General features: G+C 41.1%; 2 protein-coding genes across 2 annotated transcripts in view; one reads left to right on the top strand and one right to left on the bottom strand.

Moving 5' to 3' along the window:
* Nucleotides 1-14,370, top strand: part of LOC131366738 (chondroitin sulfate proteoglycan 4-like) — a 30,452-nt gene extending 16,082 nt beyond the window's left edge. The window contains exons 5-12 of the mRNA XM_058411439.1: nt 1,123-4,608; nt 5,229-5,693; nt 6,576-6,752; nt 9,051-9,249; nt 9,358-9,489; nt 9,811-9,992; nt 10,411-10,588; nt 11,115-14,370. Of these exons, the coding sequence (XP_058267422.1) occupies nt 1,123-4,608; nt 5,229-5,693; nt 6,576-6,752; nt 9,051-9,249; nt 9,358-9,489; nt 9,811-9,992; nt 10,411-10,588; nt 11,115-13,213 (6,918 nt within the window). The 3' untranslated portion in view covers nt 13,214-14,370. The remainder of the gene's footprint in view (nt 1-1,122; nt 4,609-5,228; nt 5,694-6,575; nt 6,753-9,050; nt 9,250-9,357; nt 9,490-9,810; nt 9,993-10,410; nt 10,589-11,114) is intronic.
* A 4,675-nt stretch (nt 14,371-19,045) lies between these two features.
* On the bottom strand, nt 19,046-25,663 carry snx18b (sorting nexin 18b). Its single transcript, XM_058411629.1, has 2 exons — nt 23,959-25,663; nt 19,046-20,293 (listed from the first exon to the last, which is right to left on the bottom strand). The coding sequence occupies exons 1-2, from the start codon at nt 25,382-25,384 to the stop codon at nt 20,055-20,057; spliced, it is 1,665 nt and encodes a 554-aa protein (XP_058267612.1). The 5' UTR covers nt 25,385-25,663; the 3' UTR covers nt 19,046-20,054.
* Nucleotides 25,664-27,156: the final 1,493 nt, after the last annotated feature.

Here is a 27,156-nt window from a genome sequence, read left to right as displayed (position 1 = left end):
TATGTGCCAAATCATGCATAACTATATGATATTCAGACGATCTTGCCATTTTTTCCAAAATGACTGCAGATTTTCTGCAGATTTGGGCCGAGACGTGTCACGGGACATCATCAGAAAACACCATATCCGCTACCGTTCATCTGCAGGGAACATGAGTAAAGCTGCCATAGAAAGTTCTCAAATTTTGAACAAAACTGCAAAAAATTTTTTTCTAAGAATGTACCTGTAACACACATAAGACCCCACCCAAAGCAGGGATCAAACCCAGATCTCCATGGTGGTAGTGAGTGCAGACAGACAAGGGGACAGACAGACAAACAAGGACCAACAAAGACAGGTACACAAGGGCTCCTACATATAATCCAGGATATTAAGGCTAATGGGGAACAGGTGACAAGGTGGGAAATCAGAACAATTGGAGGGGCGTGGCACAAAACACGTGGGGAATACACACACACACCAAAGCAGGCTGCAATGACTGTCCCAGTGGTTCCTGACAGTACCTACTGATTTAGTTGAGAGCAATCTTAGAGACCCGCCTAAACTTTTTAGGCAAATGTCTCCACATTTATAATATAGGTCTTCTGTAACGTTTAAACAGTTCATTATGTCTGTAACATAAGTGACTAGAAACCTACAGGAATAATCCTCGTATTAAGTGTTGCATTGTTATAGGAAAATAATCCACACTGCTGTGGTGCGATACGACCAGACAGGAAGTAGAGAAACTAGATATATTCTTGAGCCATGAATTTAGCATTTAGCATTTCAGAGAACAATCCCTGGTTTCCGAGTCAAACTGAAATTTTGCAATTTCATTCACAGCGACATTAACCATTCTGTCAAGCTTTAAGCTGTCATCATGATTGCTGTCATTAACTGCATCTCATAAACAAATAAAAAACTCTGACCTTAAATTCAGAATGGTTTAATCTAGAAAATCCAGTAGCCTGGAACACAAAACAGACCTTTCAGTAGGTTTGAAGGCAACATGAGAGGTTTTTAAATTACAATATTAACTGTATATCTGCTGTACAGATCACTGTTGATATTATTTAATGCATTTCCTTCCAAAAGTAATTCCTGGCTAAAACTAGCTTGATGTGTTTTTATCAAACGCAGGTGCAGATTGAACTCGGATCAGGGGAACGCATCCTTCGCTCAGAGAAAGCGTCTCTCTTGAACGACTTTACCTGGCACTCCATTGAACTCCATCACAATGACCACAATGTCACCCTGACTGTCGACAGAAGCTCACAGAGCAGTCTGAGCATGCCCGGGCCTGACCTGGAGCTCAGCGTTTGGGATGGACTGTATGTTGGCGGTCTTGAGAATTCGGATAAGCTTTACCTTTTCAGTGATATATCTCACGTGGGCTTCCGTGGCTGCCTGGACGAAGTGCTATTTAATGAACACAATCTGCTTTCATCTTTGAGGCCTTACTCTGGATATAAAATGGTCCATGAGGTGTCTTTAGGCTGCAGTCCGCAGTTTTCTGCCTCTATGAATGACTCGGTCAGTTTCTACAGCTCCAAAGCGTACATGTCTCTGCCGATGTGGGAGGTTCCACAGGAAGGCGAGTTTGAGTGTGAGTTTTATACCTCAGCTGAAGATGGGCTTATCTTGTATAGCTCTGCAGGGAAGGGGGACTACGTGGCTTTGGAGATACGACACAAGCACCTCGTTGCTGTTGTTAGAGTGGATGGTAGTAAGACAGCTTTAAGCTCCATAACAGCTGTGAGTGAAGAAAATTGGCACTCTGTGAGGCTCTATGTAGCACCACGGGGTCTTCAGTTAACTGTTGGTGAGGAGATCTTGAATTCCAGCTTTGCAGCCAAATCCAGGGCTCTCCAGCTGAATGGACCACTTTTCCTGGGTGGGGTTGATGCAAGCACCATTTTTGAAGTACGTAGAAATGGTTTGCTATCTCTACTATCGAAGCACATGAGTGGTGGCTCCTTTAAAGGCTGTCTCAGAAATATCAAAATCAATGGCCAAAACATGGGCCTACCCAATGCTATGGTGACCAAAGATGTTTCTGTCGGTTGTGAGCCGGTGAAGCAGGACAAACCCATCACCACTGTCAATCCAGAGACTGGTCAACCAGAGACTCCTCAATTTGACAAGACAAAGGCTCAGACCTTCTTACTTCTCAAAGATCTGGAGGTCCTTGAGGGTGGACGAGCACCACTTGAGTCAAAGCACATCAGGTTGAACCTGGAATTCCACAAGCTTGGGATCAAGCTATCCCAGATCATGTTCCGTGTCGAGGAACAGCCTGTCCACGGGCAGCTGAGGCTCGATGTTGATCTTGATCAACAGGAAAATACTTTCAGTATTCTGGATCTGTGGCAGGGTCGGGTCATGTATGTTCATGGAGGCTCAGAGGCTCCTCAGGACTTCTTCATGTTTTCTATTTTCATCACCAGTACCAATAAAGAAGTGCCTGGTTATTTGAAAGGGAGCCACTTGCACAGGTTTAACATCACAGTCACGCCTATTAACGATGCCCCAGAACTCAACCTCCCAGAGGGAAACCTGTTTATTCTCCTAGAGAACTCTAAGCGGCATTTGAGTGTGGACATGTTAAGAGCTACTGACCCTGATAGTAACTACAAAGAGCTGGTATTCTTTCTGCTTGGTAACCTAATCATAGGCGCTGGATTCCTGGAACTTGCAGATAATCCAGGAAAACCAGTGACCAAATTCTTGTACACGGACCTGGAACAGGGTAAGGTTAGTTTCGTACACAAAGGCATCAAGAACTCTAGGATGGCCATCAGAGTGAGTGATGGAGAAAAAGTGAGCAATACGGTCGTGCTGAGAATTATGGCAGTCACCCTGGAGTACAAAATTGTAAATAACACCGGTGTGGACGTGATCCAGGGTCGAGCTTCTCACATTGGTAGTAAACATTTAGCTGTGCAAGTGAACATGGTCAAGCAAGTGATGGATATCCGGTATGATGTTCTAGACCCACCTGTTTACGGTGAGCTGCAACGGCTACATTCGAGTGGTGAGTGGAAGCAGGTGAGTACCTTTACGCAGAAGCTTCTAGAAAAGGATCGACTCAGGTATCTTAGCACCTTCCATGGTCCCCAGCTGAAGAACGTAACTGATGGCTTCAAATGCAAAATCAGCGTAGGCTCTGTGTCTACAGATGAGGTCCTCGTTCAGATAAGGGTCCGATGGATTCATTACAAAGTCACGAGGTGTAAAATGGAAGTGAAAGACGATCGTAAAGTCACGTTGACGCCGCAGGAATTTAGAATAGTCTCCAAAAATGTGAAACTGTCCGATAACGAAATTCACGTCCGCTTGTTGACTTTACCAAGGAGAGGCACCTTGCTTTTCAATGAGAAGATCCTAAAAAAGAACTCTACTTTTAGCCAGATGAACATCACTGACCAAAAAGTGCAGTATAAACTTTTTGAAAAGCCAAACAAAGACCTGAGGGACATGTTCAGCTTTCAGGTGTTTTCAGAATACTCTAATTCCACAAGACACGACTTCAGGATCAGCATCAAAGCCGATGTTCACAGCATAGTTCTCAGAAATCATGGACTTTCCCTCTTAGAAGGGGAGAGTAAGATCATAACCAAGGACAGTCTTTTCTTAGAGACGTTAGGCTCCGGCATTGTACGTTACACCATCACAAGCAGACCTCAACATGGGAAACTAATCAGAGTCAACAACTCCAGCAGCGGTATCATGGAGTTTACAAATCAGGACATTCTTGAGGAACGCATCATGTACGTTCACGACGACAGCGAAACGACACGTGATACATTCACGTTCTATGCTTCGGCATCATCACAGAAGGACGTTGAAGGCATTTTTAACATCTCCATCCAGTTAGTGAATGACCAGAAACCTGTCCGTGTTGTAGATAAAGTTTTTCACGTCGTACGGGACGGTCAGAGGCTCCTGACATTGGAAGATTTCTGTTACCACGACCCGGATTCGGACTATGATGACGGACAGCTGCTTTATACCAGGCGAGGAATCTCGGTGGGTGAGCTAGTGTTGGTAAACGATACCTCGCACAAGCTTTATCAGTTCCATCAAAGAGATCTGGAGGAAAAGAGAGTGCTGTTTGTCCACAGAGGTGTGAGCTTTGTACGCTTTGTACTCTTCGTCTCAGATGGGAAGCATTATTTATCCACGCTGCTGGAAGTAAGTGCCCAGGATCCTTATTTAAAGGTAGCCAACAATACCGGCCTTTTAGTCCAAAAGGGACAGGAAGTCATTTTACAGTCAGTCAACTTCAGCATCGCTACCAACACCGACGTCCGAAGTGACGAGGATGTCCTTTTTGAGATATTTCATCCTCCGAGTCATGGCGTTCTCCTTTGTGAAGGAATCGAGGCTGATGCTTTCACGCAGTATGACTTGAAGGCGGGTCACGTAGTCTATCGCCATGACGATAGCAGAAACCTTCTGGACTCCTTTAGCCTGACAGCAACGGTAAACGAGCTGCACTTGGACGTGACCGTGGCAGTGAAGGTGTACCTCGAGAGCCATCAGAAACCTCCGCGAATCATCCACAAGCACCCTGTAGTGGTGGAAGAAGGGAAAGCTGTAAAAATTCACAAAAAGGAGCTTGAGGTTTGTATCCCATGGATAATGATAATGACTTGTATTATAATGAGTTGTCCAGGTCATGCTAGTTCAGTATGTTTGGACAATTGGGAAGACTTTTACCTGTGTTCAGGTGTGTAAATACAACTGAACCTCCTGAAATTACAGAATCATGTAGAATCAGTGAGTTAAGAAAATGTGTCCTGTATATCTCACATCTCAAATCTCAAAAACAATAGACAGACGGTTTTAACTGTGTGGTTATCCTTTCTATAGCACCAGCCCATTCACAGGGGCTTATTTAGTGGCTACCTTAAACAGATTGATATGCTGAAGTTTTCTGTAAGGAGATGTTTGTTTAAGATTAACGTTTATGGAAGGAGTCTCCAGTGTCAGCGATTTATAACAGTTGAAGATTAAGGTTTTTAGATGTCTTCAGGTGGGAGGAGGTGTTTGCATTGTTTTTTCTCAGTAACAAGCTGATTCTTATAATTCAAGAAAGAAAATTTAATGCTGGATAAAATCTAACAAAAATTGGGCTCTGGTCCAGAATTTAGCAAGTGAGCTAGAAGACCTATTTCATTGTGTTATTTTTGGGATAAAGTGGTACCTTTTTGGAGATGTGTTTTGTTCATTTTTTACTCCAGGTAATTCATGAGGATAACACTGCAGATGAGATCAGGTACACCGTGAAAACACCTCCATCACATGGCTTCCTGAGATGTTCTCACGCAGACGGAGAGAACTGTCACAATGGGACCGTGGAAAAGTTCTCACAGTGGGACGTTAACTCTGGCCACATCGAGTATGTCCAGGAGAAACCCGGACACGTCGACGACTCTTTCACGCTGGACGTCACTAACGGGATTATGACGATCAGTGATCTGGTGGTGTTTGTGGAAATCATTCCTTTCTTTCTTCCACTCCAAGTCTCAAATATAACCTTGAAAGAGGGATCTTCACAAGCTCTGAGTCAGGACGTGATCAAGGTCATGGGCCAACACTTTACAGAACTTCATGTCCAGTACCATGTGATCGAGGGACCACATCACGGCCGTATAGAGCACTCCAGGATCCCTGGGGTTCCGATCCCGTCTTTCACCAGGGTGCAGGTCAGCTTTTAATCATTATCTGGGTTTTTTAGGTAATTAAATTTTAGCTTAAAAACATGAGTACAGTGCAACGAATGAGTACTCAGCATACGAATGCCACAGCTTATGATTTTTTTAACGAACTGAACCGAACCCCGGCTAAATTGTGCATACGTCCAGAACCTGTTCAGAACTCGTTAGCGTCAGTGGAATGCCATGGGAAACCAACCGAAGCGAGTTTGAGTATTTTGGGAATTATTTTTTCAGTCAGTTTCGAAAGAGTCAACCCATGATACCAACGTTGCCTTCGGCATGCGTTCAAAAACTAGGTGATTTTTCGGCGTTTTTTTGTTGACAGATTGGTCGCGTGGGTGGTCTGTTCTATTTTTAGCCCAAGCTTGGTGGCACAACTTCCTGTGAGGAGCCTTGACATAAAATGCTTGGCTAGGGTCAGTTCTTTGTAGGCAGCCGTACCGTTTACATACGCTTTGTATTGGTAATATTGCTCATATTTTCGGAGGCTGGAATGGATTTTCTACATTTACATTATTTCTTATGGGGAAATTCGTTTCAATGCAAATTTTCACCTTAAAAACGAATTAAATTCCTATGCCAAGGTTCCACTGTAGATAATTGTCTGTTGTTAGATAACATTATATGTGTGAGTGGTGGTTTCATGAATCTATCTATGAAAGCTTGAACGAATCACTAAGTTAATGAACAGATTGATTAATCTGTGCATTCATTCTTTCATTCATCCCTTTGTTAATTCATGCATTTATACTGTATATGCATTTCTAATTATATTTCTATTTGCCTAAGTCGCATTTCCTCTCCTTCTTTTGTTTTGATTTGCATATTTATGTAAATAAAGTTGATAAGTTGAAATATTTTCTTGCGCAGGTCGAACACAAGTTCATTTCGTATGTCCACGATGGCAGCGAGACGACAGCAGATAATTTCACGCTGGTCGCCAACGACACGGATGTCCGTAAGCAGAGCGTGCCGTATGTCATACACGTGAACATCACGCCTGTAAACGACGAGCCCCCGGTTATAACTGCTAACAGGATCCTGAGGGTGAGATGGACTTCATAAAATGTGCAAAGCTGATAGAGATCTAAGATATCTCAGAAGACTTGAATAATAATGATCAGAGGGTTGCGTTTTTATGCAAGCAACATGTGAGCTTTTGTTTAAATAACCTTTGTGCCTTTACATGTTACAAGTGTTGAGGATGCAGAAGATAGGGATGGGGGAGAGAGATGATTCGCTGTGGCCACCCCTGAAGGGAAAAGCCGAAGAAGAAGTGCCTTTACATGTTACATACTGAGTAAATTAAATGTTAAAAATCTGGGTGAAGTCCATTTCACCTCCCGGGTGTGAGATGACATGTGGAGAAGTTAAAGGGGGTGAATATTTATGCACAGCGCTGTAGTTTATTGTGTAAATGATGCCGAGTGACAGGGGTGGGTCGTGTTATCTGTCTGAATTCTTTACATTCCACACTTTATCCCTCTCTACATGACAATCTGCTGAGCTTGACTGTAATGGGTCCAGATGGGATTCTGTCTGTCTGTCTCTCCCTCTGTCTCTCTGTTTGTCTGTATGTCTTTCTGTCTGTCTGTCTGTCTGTATATATGTCTGTCTGCCTGTGTCTCTCTGCCAGTCTCTGTCTGTCACTCTGTCTGTCTATCTGTGTCTCTCTCTGCCTCTCTGCCTGCATGTCTCTCTACATATCTGTCTGCTTGCCTGACTGTCTGTCTGTCTCTCTGTCTGTTTGACTGTCTTTTTGTCTCTCTGCTGTCTGTCTGTTTCTCTGTCTGCCCCTCTCTCCACCTCTTTATCTGCCTGCCTGTCTGTCTCTCTGCCTGCCTGCCTGCCTCTCACTCCACCTCTCTGTCTGCCTGCAATCTGTCTCTCTGCCTGCCTGTCTGTCTCTCTGCCTGCCACTCTCTCAACCTCTCTGTCTGCCTGCCTGTCTCTCTATCTCTCTGCCTGCCTCTCTCTCCATCTCTCTGTCTGCCTGCCTGCCTGTCTCTCCGCCTGCCTGCCTGCCTCTCACTCCACCTCTCTGTCTGCCTGCAATCTGTCTCTCTGCCTGCCTGTCTGTCTCTCTGCCTGCCTCTCTGTCCACTTCTCTGTCTGTCTGCCTGCTATCTGTCTCTCTGCCTGCCAGTCTGTCTTTCTGCCTGCCTCTCTGTCCACCTCTCTGTCTGTCTGTCTGTCTCTCTGCCTGCTTGACTGTCCGTCTCTCTTTCCGTCTGTCTCTCTGCCTGCCAGCCTCTCCCTCCACCTTTCTATCTGTCTGCCTGTTTGTCTGTCTGTCTGGCATACACATTATAGATAAGAGGTTGTCGTACCCTCAGTAGGAGATTACATGATCCATGATTCCATCCTATAAATAATATAAAATCATAAAATAAAATATCTGCATTCTTTAATAATATTTAGATTCATCTCTCTGAATTATTTATCTCCTGATTATTAATGAAATAATAATAAAAAATCTCAGATCTAGAAAAAAATGGCTAACTTTTCAGAATGTAAGTACTGTGTGTCTCCACCAGGAGGCTCAATAACCGCCCCTTTTTTCTGGCATTCCTGCCGCTAGGATTTGGATCTGAAATGTATATTAATAAATCAGATAATTAAAAAACAAAACAAAACTGAAAGTGAACATAATGTAAAGGTTATTTATATTTATTAAAATATCCAGATTTAATGTTTTATATCTCATAAATGTAGACATTTTATATTTATTAACGTAATATTTTAGACAAAGAATCATATTATATGCAGCTGAGTTAAAAAATAAAAAAAGAATTAAATTTTAAATACTTCTAATAATAATTATAATAATAATCTAATAATTTTAATAAATCAGATATTTAAAAAAAACTGTATGTAAGTCTTTAAAACTGAACCCAATGTAAATGTTATTTATATTTGTAAAAATATCCAGATTTAATGTTTTATATCTCATAAATGTAGACATTTTATATTTATTAATGTAACATTTTAAAAAGGAATGATATTATATATAGCTGAGCACTTCAGAAATACAGGTAAACATAAATTCACCAGTCTAATCTTTAAATTCAAATTAATTAATTTAAAAAATATATTTTAAATAACTTTTTTAAAATTTATTTACTTTTGCTTTTTGTGTATTCATTTCTATTCTGTTTAAACTTCCAAACTTGATATGGAATTTTTTAAATGAAGAATGACACACTCACTCACACACACACACACACACACACACACATTTTTTGTGTGAATAAAAATGAAGGAAGTGGTAATTAACAGGAAATAGTTTTGAAGATGGCCAAACTTATTAAATATAGCACTTTTGAAGACTTTTTGTTCCTTCAGGTGTGGGTGGACTCTGTGACAGAAATCACCAGCGATGATCTCAGTGCCACTGACCGCGACTCTGCCCCCGAGAGCCTGGAGTTTATCGTCACTCCTCCCAGTAATGGACACCTTGCTCTGAAGAGCGCCCCCTCCAGACCAGTCCTGAACTTCACCCAGGCTCACATCCACCACCGGCAGCTGGTGTTCATACACAGCGGTGAGAAGAGCACTGACAAGATCATGGTCCATCTTTAATAATTATCATTAATCACACTTTAAATCTTCACCTTGAAATTTGGACGCAATTTTTTTCTCTTCTCCATAGGCGCCATGTTTGGTGGATTTCATTTTCAGGTGAATGACGGAGTCAATTTTGCACCGAGGCAAATTTTCAGCATCGCTGCTCGATCTCTGACACTCAGCCTGGAGAGGAACCGTGAACTCAAAGTGTTTCCAGGTTATTTTACTGGAAAATAGTCAAATAATGATTTGTGTTCATTTTCACTTTCACTATTGTCCCAGTACAGCGCTTTTAAAGGGGGATGTCGTAGCTTAGTGGTTAAGGTTTTGGGCCAACCAGGTCCACCATGCTACCACTGCTGGGCCCCTGAGCAAGGCCCTTTAACCTCAATTGCTCTGTATACGGGTGTCTGCTAAATGGCAGAAATGTAATGTAAATGTTTCAGATACATTGTGAAATAGAGCTACTGTATATTTTTTAATTAAACTGGCTATTATAATATTATTGTTATTAATCATTCTTTTTGTTTTGTTTCAGGTTCCTCAAAAGTAATTTCCGTCGAAGATTTGTTCATTGCCACTAATGACTATGATGATGTTCATGAGAATCGCAGTGTGGTCTATTCTGTTACCTTGCCCCCGAGACTGGGCAGGCTGCTCAGGGCCCAAGACGAAAATTCCACGGGGACCGAGCCGATATCTACCTTCTCTCACAACATGGTGTGGTTTAAATTCTATTCCTGGCTAGGAACTTATCCATTAATTAAGTGACTCTATAACGGGATTAATATTAAAATGTAATAATTTAACCTGCACTTATTGTAGTCTGCACATGCTTGGGAAATTTTCTTAGAAACATAATTGACTATTCTTGAAAAATAAACAAATTAACAATTTGCATTGATTCATTTTCTCTGAGAGTAGTCTAATAATATAATATCAATAACATAATGGTGTGTAAAGAGACATTTCTTCAATCGTGTATGGAAGTGTCAGAACTTTGTAGCAGTCAGAACTAAAGCTGTATCCATAAGTTTTCTGGTTTCTTCAAGACAGAACTGTTTCACAATATTAAATATAAAAGTAGTTACCAAAAAATAACAATAAATAAGCCGTATTTTTTTTTCCTGTTCTGCAGTTAAAGGCAGGTTTGGTGGTATATGAACACACTGAGCCAATATCATGGACCGCAACAGACTCCTTCATCTTTACTGCATCTTCTCCTCCTGCTTCCTTCCCACCTCACACCTTTAACATCAACATCTCCTACGATAACACAAGTCCGGAACACAGCAGCATCCTTCATGCCAACACAGGTATTTTTTTGTTTCTGTTTAGCATAGCATTAGCTAACTAGCTGGCATTGCTTCAAGGTGCGTAGTGTCAGGAGCTATGATTTTTCAGCTTTGTCCAGGTAGAAAGTTAGCTACAACTTATCCAAGCCATATGGGCAAAAGTCAGGACTAGTCTCAACTGACAGCACAAAGTGTTGATTAGGAAGTGAGAGCGCACAAAGGAACAATGCAAATCAATATCTATAAACATGATTAATGACAGACACCTGACTGGAAATAAAATGGTCAGGCTTGTAACATAGACCTGAGTGGAATACAATGCTGAGTAATGAACAAAAGGACACAGAGAAAAATGATATAATCAATGCAATCAGGATCAGGACACAAAGAAATAAACAAACAGTGACCATAAAATGTTGAGGGAATGGTTTCAAATTATATGTCCTTCAGTCATACTGAATATACAAAGTTCATTAAGTTTAATGAATTTAATTTCACATTATAAATGCTGAACAAGCTGCTCATTTGTATTTATTTGGCGTATCAGGTGCTGTAGTGGTGGAAGGCAGTCGGATTACAATTGATGAGTCGAAGCTGGATGCCTCAAATCTTTTGGGGAAGCTACCTGAAGAAGAACGAGACTCCTATGAAATCTGGTACCGAGTCACAACGCTGCCACGCTTCGGGACAATCGTTGTAGGAGAACGTAACCTGTCCCGCGAGAAACCCGACTTCTCCCAGTTCATCCTCAACAAATATGGCATCACATATGTGCATGATGACTCAGAGACCACCTTTGACAGTTTCAGTTTTGATGTGTGGTTAAATCTTATAGGGAAACCTCTTCAGCCACCCCCTGAGAAGGACCTTATGGTCTCAGAGTCTTTTAATATCACTGTAACACCTGTGAATGATCTGCCCCCTTTACTTAAAACTCAAGCCCCCAGCCTCTTGGTAGTCAAAGGAGACACTGTAACTCTAGGTCCTGAAAACCTTCATGTGGAAGACCTGGACACTTTACCTGAGGACATCCACTACACTGTGATCAGCAAGCCAAACAATGGCTTCCTGGCCCTGGAAGGTAGGCTAAACGAACCTACTGCCACATTTACCCAGGCTGATGTGAACGAGGGAAGGGTGCACTTTGTTCAAGAAGGGCATCCCTCCTCAGGAATATTCTACTTCAGTGTATCTGATGGCTTCCATCGTCCACTTTATAAACTCTTCAACCTTGAAGTTCATAATGTCACAATCAACACTGTAAATAATACAGGATTGACTCTGGTGCAAGGGCAAACCATGGGAATCCTGGCACCTTGGCACTTGGCTGCAGTGACCAACAAGAAAAACACAACCATAAAGTATTACATTACAACACCACCAAGTCATGGCAGGCTAGTGATAAAGGAAGACCAGATCACACACTTTGACCAGGAGGAACTGTTGTTGGGGAAGGTTTTGTATCAAATGACGGACTTATCCTCCTCTCAAGACAGCTTTGAGTTCACTGTTGCCACCTCTGAATGCAACCTGACAGATCAGGCGTTCAATATCACAGTGAAGCCGCTGATTCACCTTGGAAAACAAGTCCGTATCCCTGATGGTATTCCTGTTAAAATAAGAAAAGATGTTTTAGATGCCACTGAGCTGGCATCCATCAGTGGCAGTGACCCAGTCTTTGAAATTATCGTTCCTCCAAAATACGGCAAGCTAGTAAAGGTAACAGTAAACCTAGGTGATGCATCAGAGTCTATAGAATCATTTACCTTTAGGGATGTTGAACAAGGAAGAATTGCCATTCAGGAGCATGTTAACTCTCTAGCTGTACATAGTAACACAACAGCTGTCGAGCATAAAACTGCATCTGCACTTGAAGACTCATTTGTTTTCATTTTGAAAGCAGCAAATGTTCAGCCTGCCAGAGGAGAGTTTGTTTTCTTGGTTGTACCTTATGATCCAATGACAGGAAAACATGTTGTTTCAGCAGCTCCAGTGCATCCAACCATACATCCTGCTTTTAACAGAACAAGCAATGTTGTTTCACACATGAATGAGCCATCATACACACACCCAACCAAAAGGCCACTCTGGGTACCTCCAAAGACCAAGACAAGAAACCGTTCAGGAAACCACACACGAGGAAAAGGCACAGTGTCTAATGCACCCAAGACCACATCAGGCAGACACAACGATCCTCCCAGGAACACACCGATCAGGGTAGAGTCTTTGCCAAGACCTGCATCTGATCCTCTGCTTATTATTCTACCCTTTCTGGCCTGCTTGTTTCTTATTGTCATCTTAGTTGTTTTAATCCTGGTTTTCCGGCACAGGCAAGAGAAACGGGCTCAGCCTTCCATGATCCAAGACCTGCCAGAGACCTCTGTGGAGGATATGGTGTCTCCAAGCCCTTATCTGGGACAGCCTGAGAGAAGTCTAACCGTTCCCTCTGTTGTAGTGACCCCACTTATGCCAAGGTGTCCCAGAAGCCCTGTATTAGAAACAGTGCATAATGGGCCCTTGGTACCAGCAATTGCACTCCCTGACTCAGAAATGCTTGTCTGTCCATGGACTCCCATGAATCCCGAGGGAACACCACAGTCCTCTCCTGGTACACCAACTCTGAGACAAAATCAATACTGGGTTTGAAACAGTGTCTTCAGACATGGAATCATCTGCACACTGCATGGGATGCCAGTCCACCTAGTGGCAATTTAGAGTAGCAAGTCCACTTACCAACATGTTCTGGGGAGGTGGGAAGAATCCCATGGATAGAACTCTCGGTTTATGGACTCCTGTGTAACTTGCACAACTTTTGCAGTTCTCTACTGGTACACCAACCCCGAGATAATATAAGTATTGGGTTTTGATCCAATAACTCTGACCACAGTATCACACAGCATGGATCAGACCATCATTTACTCTTTATTAGTTACCACTTTATCCTGGTCATGGTTGAAGTGGATATTAAAAAAACCCTGGTGTATGGCAAGGATATACCCTAGAGGGGTGATTACATGCTGCATGAGCTGCTTGTCCACCTAGAGGCAATTTAGTGTACCCCCAATGGGGAAGTAATAGCTTAGTGGTGAAGGTGTTGGACTACTGGTTGTGAGTTTGAATCCCAGGTCCACCAAGCTGCTGGGCCCTTGAACAAGGCACATAACTCTCAACTGCTCAGTTGTATGAAATGAAATAAAATGTAAGTTGCTCTGGGTAAGAATGCCAGAAATGTAAATGTACCACAATATTTTTGAGAGGTGTGTGGAAACCAGCGCACCCAGAAAAAAAACATGTGAAACTCAGGATAGGAGCTCAGGATAGGACCGTGTACTCGTGACTTATGAGGCAGTGAAAATATGCTTACAATTTGGTCACTGTGTCAAACAGGCAGAGTTATTTTAAACACTCGTAACTTATGTGAAAGTATTACCCAAGCCATACCCACCCCTGTGTTTATAGAACTAATATTAGACTAACTCTAATATTAACTAACTTAGAGCCAAATATTCGCCAAATGTTGTGCAGTAGTTTTGTGGTTATCCCCATAGTATTAGATCTAAGTGAGCTTTTTAAAGCTTTATGCAGCTACATTTATTTGTGATTCAGTAGCATGTCACAACAATATTACAGTGTTTTGGAGACATACAGTAATCTGATTATAGAAAGTTTAACAGCTAGACCACCGTACCATTGCCATACATAACGTAATTTTTTCATGTTATAAATATAACATGTATTTTTCTCATTACACTGGATTTGTAAACATCTGTATTTATATTGCTCATCGTGACTCACTGGAAATGATGCCTTATGTTTAAAAAGGAAATTAAAAGTGGCCATTAGCTTTAAACATTTTTCAAACCGGGTTGTTTGTGTGGTTTTTCTTAGTCTAAGAGTTTAGTGTAGCTAACACGTAAAGGAAACTTACAGCTAGCTTTGTGCAAACTGGTCTGTGATACTGAGTGACTGTGATGATATCTAGAAAAATAGTCACAAAGTAAGTGAATTTTAGCTGGCTTAAGGTTTCAAAGTGAAATTTGTACAAGAGAATAACATTCTCTAGCTAGCTCATAACATAAGCTATCTTTACTACATTAGCTTAGAAAAGCAGCTGTTACTATGGAAACGTAAACATTTCTTAGAATGACTTATGGCCTGACTGATGTTAGCGTGGCTCTTATAGAAAATCGACCAATCGGATTTGAGAATTCGACAGTGCTGGACGATTATGTCACCCTGAAGCACAGAGAAACGTAGAGTTTATAACAGCAGTCTTTCTAAATCTGTTGTGATCTGAGCATTTGGGAGAACGTTTTGTTGGCTCTGAAGATGTATTTTCACGTTTTGGCTGTTTCCATGGCTCTTAGTCATGCTTCTCTGATGTTTGGAATTGATGACTGGAGACCTCCACACCCGAATGTGCATGCAGATATTCGGAGCATTCATGAGTTATGAGTTGAATCTTTGAATCTGATTTGTGAACCATGCCTCCGTCCAGAAGAGACAAAGACATGATGTCAGGCTTCATTTGGGGCCGAAAGGAACGTCAATGTGTCCATGTCTACACTAAGTTTATTTAGAGATTACAGACTGATCAGAGTATTAGAAGCATACAAGTACTGCTGCATAACTCCAAACATCCAATCACATTTCAGTACGCAAATGCAGACCATGTAACACTGGTGTAATGGAGAAAAAGGTCACGAATCAAACGAGTGTATTGTGTCATCTAGAAAATGGTGCCTTTTGCGTGACTCTGAGGAAAAAAAGTGCCTCTGGGGAAAAAAGATAAATGTTGGTCTGTAATGATTAGATTATATAATAAATTCTCTGATAGTACGGTATGGTTTCTATAGTAACAGCTCATTCAGAGGGATGTGTACAGTTGACAAATGGGGTCTAGTATCTTAGTGGTTAATGTGTTGAGGGTCCACCAAGCTGCCACTACTGGGCCCCTGAGCAAGGCCCTTAACCCTCACTTGATCAGCTGCTTAAAATGAGATATGGCGTGTAAATGGCTGTGGTATAAGAGGAATACAATGAGCCAGAGGAAGGTAATAAACTTCCAGATAGTATATGTAACTCTGCTTTATCACGTCACGTTTTTTTAACATGTTCAAAACAAAATTGCACGATTCTTTCCTCGAGATTAATTTCATGATCAATTTGCGACGTTGTCTCTGAAGATGAGAGGCGTGGTGCTAAATTCTGCAACGCTCCAGTGCCAGCCTGCTCGTGTGTATCTGTGCAGAAAGACAGGGGAAACATTAGCTCTGATAAATAATTCAGCTGCAGTGTGTGGAGGAGCTCAGTGGCTCTCTCGCGGTCGGCATGGCAACGGACAAGGGCCTTCTTTCCTGACACTGAGTCTGTTCTCACTCAGAGTCTTTGAAGAACCGTGTGTGTGAGTGTGTGTTTGTGTTCTGCCCGGAGCGGAGTCGCATCGCTCCGGAATCCTGCTCGGGAATGTCGTCACATACTTCTAAAGTGTTTTGCCATACAGTTGTCATTAACATTTCTGAAATGTCTAGTTCTAGAATGCTGTCCTATAAATTCGAGAATGTTGTCACTTAGTTTCTGAAATGTTGACTTGCTCTAGAATGCGGTTTCAGTGCTCTAGAATGCTCTAGAGTGTTCTCATCTTATGGTTCTAGAATGTTTTTGTGAAGTGCTAGAATGTTGTCACATTGTTATATGCGGTTGCTGAGTTGTTCTAGAATGATGTTGCTCAGTTCTAGAAAGTTGTGTAGGTTCAGAATGTTGTCATTCTGTGTTGCTGAGCTGTTCTAGAACGTTCTCTAAAGTACTACTGCAACATGATATTTTGTTCTTGGGTAGTTCTAGAACGTCGTTTCATTGCTCTAGAATTCAATTAATGTTGCTGAATCGTTCTAGAATGATGTTGCTCAGTTCTAGAATGTTTCTTTTTTTGGAAGTTCCAGAATGTTGTTGCCGAGTCATTCTATGTTGCTGAGCCATTCTAGAACGTTCTCAGAAGTACTACTGCAACATGATATTTTGTTCTTGGGTAGTTCTAGAACGTCGTTTCATTGCTCTAGAATGCGCAGTGTTCCCATCTTATGGTTCTAGAATGTTTTCCGGTAGTGCAAGAATGTTGTCACATAGTTAATTGAGGTTGCTGAGTCGTTCTATAATGATTTCGCTCAGTTTGTTGTGTCGGTTCTGAACCTAGGAGGAACTGAACAACATCATTCTAAAACAACTCAGCAAAATTAATTAACTATGTGACAACATTATATAATTGTTTAAGAACATTCCTGAACTACTCAACAACATTTCAGGGCTACCTGAAAACATTCTAGAACCATAGGACGAGAACACTGCGCATTCTTGAGCAATGAAACAGCATTCTAGAATGACTCAACATTCTAGAATGACTCAAGAACAAAATCTAATGTTGCGCTAGTACCTTTAAGAACATTCTAGAACTGCTCCATAACATTCTTAAACTACACTCATACTGGAAAAAAACCTTCTAGAACTATTCTAGAACAACTCAGCAACATTCTTTAACTATGTGACAACATGAGCAGTTTGAGAATGTTGTGTAGGTTCAGAATGTTGTCAAGTAATTCAATGTTGCTGAGCCGTTGTAGAACGTTCTTAAAAGTATTACTGCAATATGATATTTTGTTCGAGTTGTTCTAGAATGCAGCTTCAGTGTTCTCATCTTATGGTTCTAGAATGTTTTTGGGTAGCACTGGAACCTTGTTGGTAAACCATTCTAAAATGTTGTCACATAGTTAATTAATGTTGCTAAGTCATTCTAGAATGATGTTGCTCAGTTCTAGAGCATTTTTTATCAGTTTGGGAATGTTGTGTAGTTTCAGAATTTTGTCGAGTAATTTTAAGCTGCTCATCCATTCTAGAACGTTCTCAAAAGTACTATTGCAACATGATATTTTGTTCTTGGGTAGTTCTAGAATGCTGTTTCATTGCTCTAGAATGTACAGTGTTCTCATCTTAAAAGTACTAAAGCAATATGATATTTTGTTCTTGAGTAATTCTAGAATGTTGAGTTGTTCTAGAATGCAGTTTCATTGCTCAAGAATGTGCAGTGTTCTCGTCTTATGGTTGTAGAATGTTTTTGGGTAGCTCTGGAACATTGTTGAATAGTTCAGAAATGTTGTTAAACAATTCTAACATGTTGTCACATAGTTACTTAATACTGCTCAGTTCTAGAACGTTTTTTTGCCAGATCGAGAATGTTGCGTAGTTTTACAATGTTGTTGAGCAGTTCTAGTACGTTCCTAAAGGCTTCAGAGTTTTAGAACTGCCTTGAAAGCCTTTCTTGTATAATAAACAGGACCTTCATTTACAGTGCCCCTGACATGTCAGCCACTTAACCACTCGAGTGCTTAAAGTTGTGGGCAACCGGTAACGAGGTTGATTAATTAGCGAAGAAGCTGTTTTCCTAGCTAGCATGTAGCCTTTCTGTCTTTTACACAGATGCTGTAAAGCACAGTGACTCTGGAACCGAGAGCTAGCCAAGAAGAGCTTCAGGTGTGTCGGAAAAAAACATTCACCACGACTGACTTCACAGTGCGACTAGACCACGGCATCTGATTCGTCGTACACCCTGTCAGTCAGGAGTAGGCGGGGTTTAGCTATGTTTATGGACACACTATAGAAAAATGCATGTACTAGAAATGTGATGAGGTTTTATCTTCATATCGATTTCTGAGGTATTCACATCTTCTTCTTTCTTAGAGGTCTAATCAGTAAAAGCTTCCAATCTAGCTATCGTTAATCTTTCAGGAATCTCGGTTAAAGCCAGAGTTTTTTTTTTTCTTGCAGCGTTAATTCAGAGCACGTCAGTATTCCAGAGTCACAATCTGAGCAAAAAACCTCTGGCAAGAAACGCTCGCTAAAAAGAATCTCCCCTTTAATCTTATATTAATCTTTTAAATAATAAATGCTGTGGTAAACCGAGCTCCAGCCACAACCCCGGCCTCCCTCCTCGTCTGGAATGTCCTCTAGATAACACAATCTGAGTCCACAGGCTTTTTATTTCTAGGTCACACTTCTCTCAAGTTACTGCTGTCTCTCTCTTCCTCTCTCTCTGCCCCCCTTGGGCTCTGTCTCTCCCTCTCTCTCTGACCCTCCTTCTTTCTGTTTCTCTCTCTCCCTGCCTCCCACTTTCTCTGCTCCCCTGTCTCTCCCTCCCTCCATTTCTCTGTCTCTCTCTATCCCCCTCCCTTTTTCTGTCTCTCTTTTCCTCCCTCTCTGTCTTTCTCTCTCTCCCTTTCTCTGTCTCTCTCTCTCCCTCCCTCTCTCTCTTCTCTGTCTCTCTCTCTCCCTCTGTTAACCTCCATCTCTCTCTCTCCCACTCTCTCTCTTCTTCCCTCTCTCTCTCTGATCTTAATCTAATCCAGACGCAGCACAGCTATTCACACTGCAGAAAGCTCTACAGCAGGAAACGTGAGATCAGCAGATGAAGAAACACTGAGACACATCTGAGATTCATAAATACAGATCTGTATTTAAAAATGACTCAGGAAATAAGACTCAGGGAATCGAACTAAGGCACAAATTCCAGCTGTTAGAAAAGAATTATTATTATTATTGTCCACAAGCCAAAAGCAGGGTGAGAAAACGCAGCGGTGTAAAGATGCACAGATTCAGATACAGGAAACGGATTTTTTCATGCCGATGAGTCCGACGTTTCTCCCGCGAGTGTAAATGCACGCGTCGGGGTTTTAGTTTCTGCTTAATGGAAATGTGGTTTAGATCAAAAACGTTAAAAAAAAAGATTTCAAACTCTATACACATGTGCACAATAATACAATCTGAATATCCACTAAATAAAATCCTTATTGTTACTTTAAAACCTTTTTTATAAAAATCTTAAAAAATACAAAATAAATAGTATTTTACTATTTATCATTTTTTAAAATTAATATAATATTTTATTCAATCTTTAAAGCTGAATTTAGATTTATTGAACACTAAGTACATTTATATTTAAAAAACATTCTTCAGCTTTAAGAGCAATTTTACAAAAATGAAAAAAAAAGTACTATAATAATTATTAGTAATATTAGTACATTATTATTATTATTATTGTTTTTAAAACTTTTATAAAGTTTTATCTTCATGTTATGCTATATATTTAAATTTCCTGGCAAAAAATATTTCCATAAAATTTTATTTAGTGGATATTCAGAATATTATGTTATTTATATATTATTTATCATTTTATAACTAATAGTTTGATATTAATATTAGTTTTGTTTCTTGACGTTATTAGATCTTTTGTGAACAATAAATTCCCATATTTAAAAACAAACAAAAAAAAGGATGTATTTATTGTTTTTGTTACAAAACGGAAACTAAGAGCGAGATTTCGTTTGTGTCTAAATATTATGTCCTGCACACGTGCCCCTAATCTTTTTCTGTCTAAGAGACGTGATGAGAACGATATGAAAAGTTAGACGTGGTGAGATGAAAGCTTCACGGTCCTGTTTCACGCCTGGTCGTACATGTGCAGCGCCTCCTCCAGTTTGGCTGTGATCTTCTGGAAGAAGGAGATCTGCTGCAGGAGGTAGTGCTGCATCTGGGCCTTGAAGTCGCGTACTCGGGTGCGGTGGAAGTGCTGGATCTCGGCCAGCGTGGCGCAGGAAATGATGTTGCAGCGCTCGTGGATGTCGTGCGCCGCCGGGACATCTTTGTCCTTCTGGCTCTCCCTCGCTTTGGTCAGAGCTCCTAGAAGGGGAGGGGCAGAAACAAGAGGTCAGAGGTGCTCATATGGATGTCAGGTTTTTTGTTGCTTAGACTAATACAGCATTCATGACACACAGGAACTGGGAATCTTCCAACTAGAAGCTAGAGCATTCATGCAAATTCCTACTTCTGAGGTCAGATGAACTTGCTCTGAGCTCTCGAACCATAACAGAAGGTGAAAATGAAAGTTTGATCATGAAAGTGAGTCAGCGTTTCAGTTAGCTAGGCACAACTCAGTATTTAGCGATTCCTAATATAAACAGAAACTCAAAAGACTCTAAACGCTAGAGCTTTCTAAAATCTTTCGAAAAAAATAATCTTTCCAAGCAGGAATTATTTGTTTGGAAAGCCAGTCAAATGGGTCTTTCCTAACCGGAAATTGGAAACTCTCCAGTTCCCACTTGGTCATGAACACAGCATAAGTCTCATAGCTCAGATTTCCAAGCACTATCTAGGATAAAACACATCAGAATAATAGGATAAAACAAATCGGAATTACTACTTAGGGACAAAAGATTCAACAAAAGATGTCAATTCAACAGCAAACAAAAGTTTATCTGTAATAAAAACACGTGTGAGCTTTTAGCTCCATTAACATCCAAACAACACTGATGTTACAGTTCACTAGCTTTTAGCCAGCTAGCTTATTGTGAACAAAAGTCCAACATGTTGTTTTCCCACGTTGTAGCTCGAACACACATAGGTGACGTAAAAAAAAGACTGAATTCCGAGTTTGGATTTCTCATTTCCAAGACATGACGAATTTCAATCAGTCGAGGTGTTAGTTACATTCGAACAAAATGAAGCGGAACGATTCCGTGGATCAATCCTACAATGCCTGACACACAACTTTAAGTTAAGTTAAAAAGTTAACATAGTAAACATTTACACTATGTTGCCAAAAGTTTTGGAACATCTGCCTTTCCATGCACATGACTGTAATATGGAGTTGTCCCGCCCTTTGCAGCTATAACGAGCTTCAACTCTTCTGGGAAGGCTTTCCACAAGGTTTAGGAGTGTGTTTATGGGAATTTTCGACCATTCCTCTAGCGTTTGTGAGGTCAGGCACTGATGTTGGACGAGAAGGTCTGGCTCTCAGTCTCCACTCTAATTCATCCCAAAGGTGTTCTATGGGGTTGAGGTCAGGACTCTGTGAAGGACAGTCAAGTTCCTCCACACCAAACTCACTCATCCATGTCTTTATGGACCTTGCTTTGGTCACTGGTGTGCAGTCATGTTGGAACAGGAAGGGGTCATCCCCAAACTGTTCCCACAAAGTTGTCCAAATTGTCTTGGTATGAAGCTGAAGCATTAAGAGTTCCTTTCACTGGAACTAAGGGATTGAAACTCAGCCCCTGAAAAACAACACCTGAATTTGTTGACTATGGAGGAGTGTCCCAATACTTTTGGAAATATAGTGTATTTCCTTTTGACTTTATTGTGGCAAAATGAAGTTAATGATTGAAGTTGAACTTTGTTTACTGTGATATATTTTTTTTTTTTAAAAAGACTTATTTAAATGCGGGCTGTGGAAAGAAAAAAAGCCGAGGTTGAAGAACTAGACATGAATAAAATTCTCAGACAAAACAACCTTTTCCACTGCACAAAGAGCTGGAATGTTTGGCAACAGAAAACTGGACAAGCGTTTTTTTTTCTTTCCGTTAGCCACCGGGTCAGTACCGAAACTTTCACTTGGGGTTTTTTGGCCTGCTAAAAAAAATATGCGCTTGGTGGGTGGGGCTAGCAGCTCTGTTTACTGCTGATTGGAAGAACAGAAAAAAACAGAAAACAGAGTGAAATAGTGTAACACAAGCATAGGAAACAATTTAACAATAGAATAGAAGGTGATGAGCTCTGAAATAAATCTGATAGCATGTCTTTATGGACCTTGCTTTGGTCACTGGTGTGCAGTCATGTTGGAACAGGAAGGGGTCATCCCCAAAATGTTCCCACAAAGTTGTCATCATTGTCCAAAATGTCTTGGTATGAAGCTGAAGCATTAAGAGTTTCTTTCCCTGGAACTAAGGGGCCGAGCTCAACCCCTGAAAAACAACACCTGAACTCAATGATTCAGAGTGGTGTTCCAAAATGTTTGGCAATATAGTGTAGATTAATAACCGACTAACGAACCGAACAAACAAACCCTGAACAAAAAGATCGTCCATGTTGAATTTCACACATTTTAGTGTAAAATAAACTAAAATCACTTATTCTAGCATGCCTGATGTGGAGATTTGGTATTTCTTTTATCAACACATCTCACATTTTAGGTTTTTTTGAGTGAAAATGATCACAGTTTTTTATTATTATTTATGTGACTGGAGCTGATTCCTAAAAAACTGCTGACTTTGACTTGAAGTATCGGAGCTTAGCTGTCTCGCATGGCTCATTTAAAATGTCCTGAATCAACCTAAAGGCGAAGAAAAAGAAAAGAAAAGAAGCTGGTGCACAGATGTAGAAATCTGACTAGTAATAGCCCTCAGATAGCATCGAGCAATCTTAACAGTGATCAGCGCTGGTGTTTAAATAAACAGAGAAGGAAATCTCACTGCGTTCGAGTCTGTCACGTTGAAGTCATGATGGAGAACAGACTCGTGACTCACGATGAGTCAATTTAACCGGGTCTTTTTTCTTCTTTCTTTTATTCGATAGAAGGCTGCTCCACTCAGAGCTGCTCCCACTCCACTCCACTTTCACACAAACTTGGACCGGATAAGAAACTCTAGATTTATGGCTTACGGAATTCTTTGGAATTCAGGCTAAGACGCTCTCGAAACTCCAGGCTCCAAGGTGCCTTGAACGTTAGTGCACATGCATCTGGGAATGTTATTGCGTTCAGGTACACAGAAAGGCCAAGCAGATGAGATAAATTATTACACAAATCTGTCATGATATGAGTTTCAAATCAACCCAAACTCACGGTGCTGTGTTTTTAACTTGTTCTTAGTTCTTGCACATTTTTTAGTGAGTGACTCACCTCTGAAGCCATGCTCTCGGTCACTGCTGCACTGTAACTCCAGCGTTTTGTTTACAACATTTCAAAAAGAATCTTGTCTTGACTACGTGTGTGTTGAAGTAAAGCTTATCCTAAGGTTTTAGTTTTAAGGTGAACTTTGAGTTCTAAGTTTGATCATCTTGAACTGTTTTACGGTGTAGGAGATGACTCATTGGTTTAATTCGTTCAATCGTGATGAGTCAAATAAAAAAGAAGGCCAACGCTCGGATGCTGAAGGTATTTTTTTTTTGGTGAATGGAATGAAATGAATCAGGGAATCGACTCTTTTCGGGATCGATGTGAACCAAAAGCAAGAAGGCGGCTTGATGACTTGGTGCTTGATGACAACTAGCATAAATCATACAGTGTAGTGTTTATCAATACTGCTAGTATTAAAAAAAAATAAACCAAATAGTTTCTTCACAGACCAGTGACCACGATGATAAGGAAATTGTTGCAGTGCTGGGAAAGAAAACACTCATTCTGGCGTGATCGTGTCTGCAGAAATGATGTGTTATGAACCACGTGGATTAAAATATTCACACTCAAAAGTCTAATGAAAACAGAGTGGACTTTACAGCCAAAGCAACTAGACATCAGTCATGCAACCGGTCAAAAACGCAACCATGCAACTTCCAAAAATTCCTCAAACCTTTCTGAACGTGGATGATGTCTGGGAAGTTCGCTAGATGTCCCTGGTAAATCGCTATAAGATCCGAGACCGGGTCCAGATCCTGGCGAGGTTGTTCGGCAAAGTAGTCCCCGATGGTTTCGTAGGCGGCTCCAGTGAACGCGATCGCTTGGTTCAGCTTGACCGAATACACCTGCTGGTCCATTTCGAAGGCCTGCCCGAGCAACCTGAAGGCCTGTCCAACCTTCTGATACTCCTTTTTAAATCCGGTCATCTGCTTCCTGGCGAACTCCCCGATGGTCACGTTGACTTGCACGACGTTCTCGTCCATCCTTTTGGTGAAAGTCTTGAAGCCGTCCACTTTGCTTTCCACCTCCTGGAGGTCGAGCGGTGTGGCCGGTGGGACGATGGTGAGGAAGAAGTTGGCGCCCACCAGGTGATCTTTCTCTGCCTTGCGCTTGCCCTGCTTCCAGGCTTTCTCGTCACTGCTGCTGCAGGTCAGGAAATGCTGGAAGACGTCACACCTGGATAAAACAGGGTGGCTGGTCATGTGGTTCATCCACCAGATCAGACCCTTCCTGCGCTTGCAAATGAAGTCCTCCTCAAAGCGACCCGTGGCCTGTTTCTCTGGAAGGTGGGGAACAGAGATGACTGGGAAGCGCTCCACGAGGCGCGCGTACAGCCAGTCGAAATGCTTGTAGCGGCGGTTGACGGGGATTTGCGTGTGGCTAGGCGTCAGGCCGTACGACATGTAACTCTTCATCCCCTTGAATTTGGTCTGTTTGGTTGGATCGTCGATGGTGCACGTAAAAGGATGAGGGTTCTCTTGCCATTCGGGGCCGAACTGCCCCATGACCACCCAGATCTGATCGCAATCCCTTACTAATCCGGACGCCTCACCCAAAACGAACGCCTCGCCTCCTGATTTCACAAAGGTGGAAAACCTGTTGAGGTTTTTCCCAACTGTAGCTGAGCTCCTGGCCTGCTGGCCACCACTGCCACGTGAAGAAACAGAGTTGGCACGACTGGGCTGGTGTTTGAGCTGATGGACGCTCAGGTCACGAGTCGTCGGCGTCGTCCCAGTCGTCTGGTTGTCGTCCCAGTCGTCATCCCAGTCGTCATCGCTGCCTTGGCTGGTCGGATAACCGTGTCTCTGAGGCGTGGACTCGCTTGACGTGTCCCCTCTCACTTGATATGCATACTCACTTCCGGTCCTGGGGCTGTAGACATTTCCAGCAGTCCCGTTGCCTTGTACTGAATCTTGAGTTCTTAAGATCTCCACGTACGACGCGGGGAACAGTCCCGAATCTCCTCGGCTGTTTGTGCCTTCTAACCATCCGTCCACTACATCTTCACTGTATAAAGTTAAAATCTCGTTCTCTACCACAGAAATCTCTCCGGGATTTTCAGAAGAGAAGTCGTATAAAGCTCTCGCTCTGAGCGCCATAGTTTTTTTCTTTTTCTTTTTTTGTAGGGTTTCTGGTAAAAAAAAAGAAAGAAGCGCAGCAGCCAAAGTTCCGTCGCCTTCTTCAAAACTTCTGCGAGTCCTTTAAATTCCACAGAAGTGCCTCGAAATGATGGCGATGGGACTATTTTAACATGATAAAGTTTTTAAAGTTAGTTTGCGGACAGGATTAAAGTCGGGGGTTTTGTTATTCCCCTGCCTCCTCCTCCTCCTCCTCCCGCCGATTGCGGTCTATGGCCGCAGCTAGTGATGGACGATTCACGAGTCGATTCATTAACGAATCGACTCATTCGAACGAATCTCTTGAAATTGTCACCTGTTTTTAATGTTTTTCTTTCGTTTTCGGGGAGAGTTACAGAAAACTAAGTCTCACATATAGTTCTATCCCGTTATACTGTTTTTATATTGTATAAATATTTTATATTTGTTATGCTATGAATTATTATAGTCATTATAAAATGTCTTCTTAAACGTGCCAACTGTTATTGTTGATATTACCATCTGAACATTCTATAATGTTGAATGAATAAAATGTTGCTTAAAAAGTCGTGAATGTGTGTTACAAGATATTTACACGGTTTTAACAAGTAAAGTTTGATCACTTCAACGAGTTCGCACAAAAGAATCGAATCGGTTAAATGACTCCTGATGCCCGTCGCTTTCCTGTAGTCGAGGGTGGAGCAAATCTTGAAACAGTGCAATATAAACGGAATAAACTTACTTGGATTTCTTTACGAGCTCATATTTCTCTTTACAAATGTTTCTGAATCGAAAAGATTTAAAAATCGCCTAGTTTGATTAATTTAAACGAGTTTGTTCAAAAGTGTCGATTCGGTAAAGTGACTCATCAAGCCCAAAGAAAGACTATAATCGAGGGTGGAGTTAACGTCGAAATACTGGGAAATAAACCTAATAAACCTAAACGTTCTTTACGTTCCTATGGTTCATTTTACATAAATAAGCCTTGACTAACTTTATTGATATAATCATTTATAATTACATTGTTAAAAAAACGAGCATTTATGTATTTATGTATTTATTATGATTTATGGCTTTCACTAAATCTTTTTTAAAAATACTGTCAGGTGTTCAGGGATGTTAGAACCTTTAAAATATAACCAAAATATACTGATTTAACTCAGTTATGTTGCATTACATTTAGTTTTAGTTAATTAACGTGTTAATTATGTTTAGACCAATAGATGGCGCCAAAAGAATAAATATTCAATTCAACCTCCGGCTGACGAAGTGCTACCATTCATTAGCCAATTCGTCAACGTCTCCGCCATCTTGGAAAGGGCAGCTTGTGTGTTAGCGTGTTATATGAAATTATGAAACTGGAATTTAATTTATAATTAGGTCGTGAAGTGGGAAGTGAATATAAATACGCCTTAAAAAGACCGCTTTTTTGTACATCAATTAAACGTATTTCGTATAAATATTCAGATTTTATCCTTTATAAATTCAGTTCAATTACACCACACAGTGATTGTGTATTCACATTCTCACTACTCATTTATACATTTAATTATATATTTTTAAGTTTCACCTGAAAAGATTTACACTAAAATTTGTACACATTTCTACATAAACCCTTCATAATCATGTCACAACATTGACCTCTCCAAAATGGCGGACGATTTGACGTGTCCTATTTTGCTAGCAACAAGCTAGTTACGCTTATTTGTGAGGGGCGGAAACGACTCGATCACGTGATTAACACCGATTTGATTCAAAAACTGCTATTTAGGACC

The sequence above is a fragment of the Hemibagrus wyckioides genome, linkage group LG16 (genome assembly GCF_019097595.1).
Source record: "Hemibagrus wyckioides isolate EC202008001 linkage group LG16, SWU_Hwy_1.0, whole genome shotgun sequence".
NCBI lineage: Eukaryota > Metazoa > Chordata > Actinopteri > Siluriformes > Bagridae > Hemibagrus > Hemibagrus wyckioides.
Note: the sequence above shows the minus strand (reverse complement) of the source record. Positions and strands in the feature narration are given on the sequence as shown.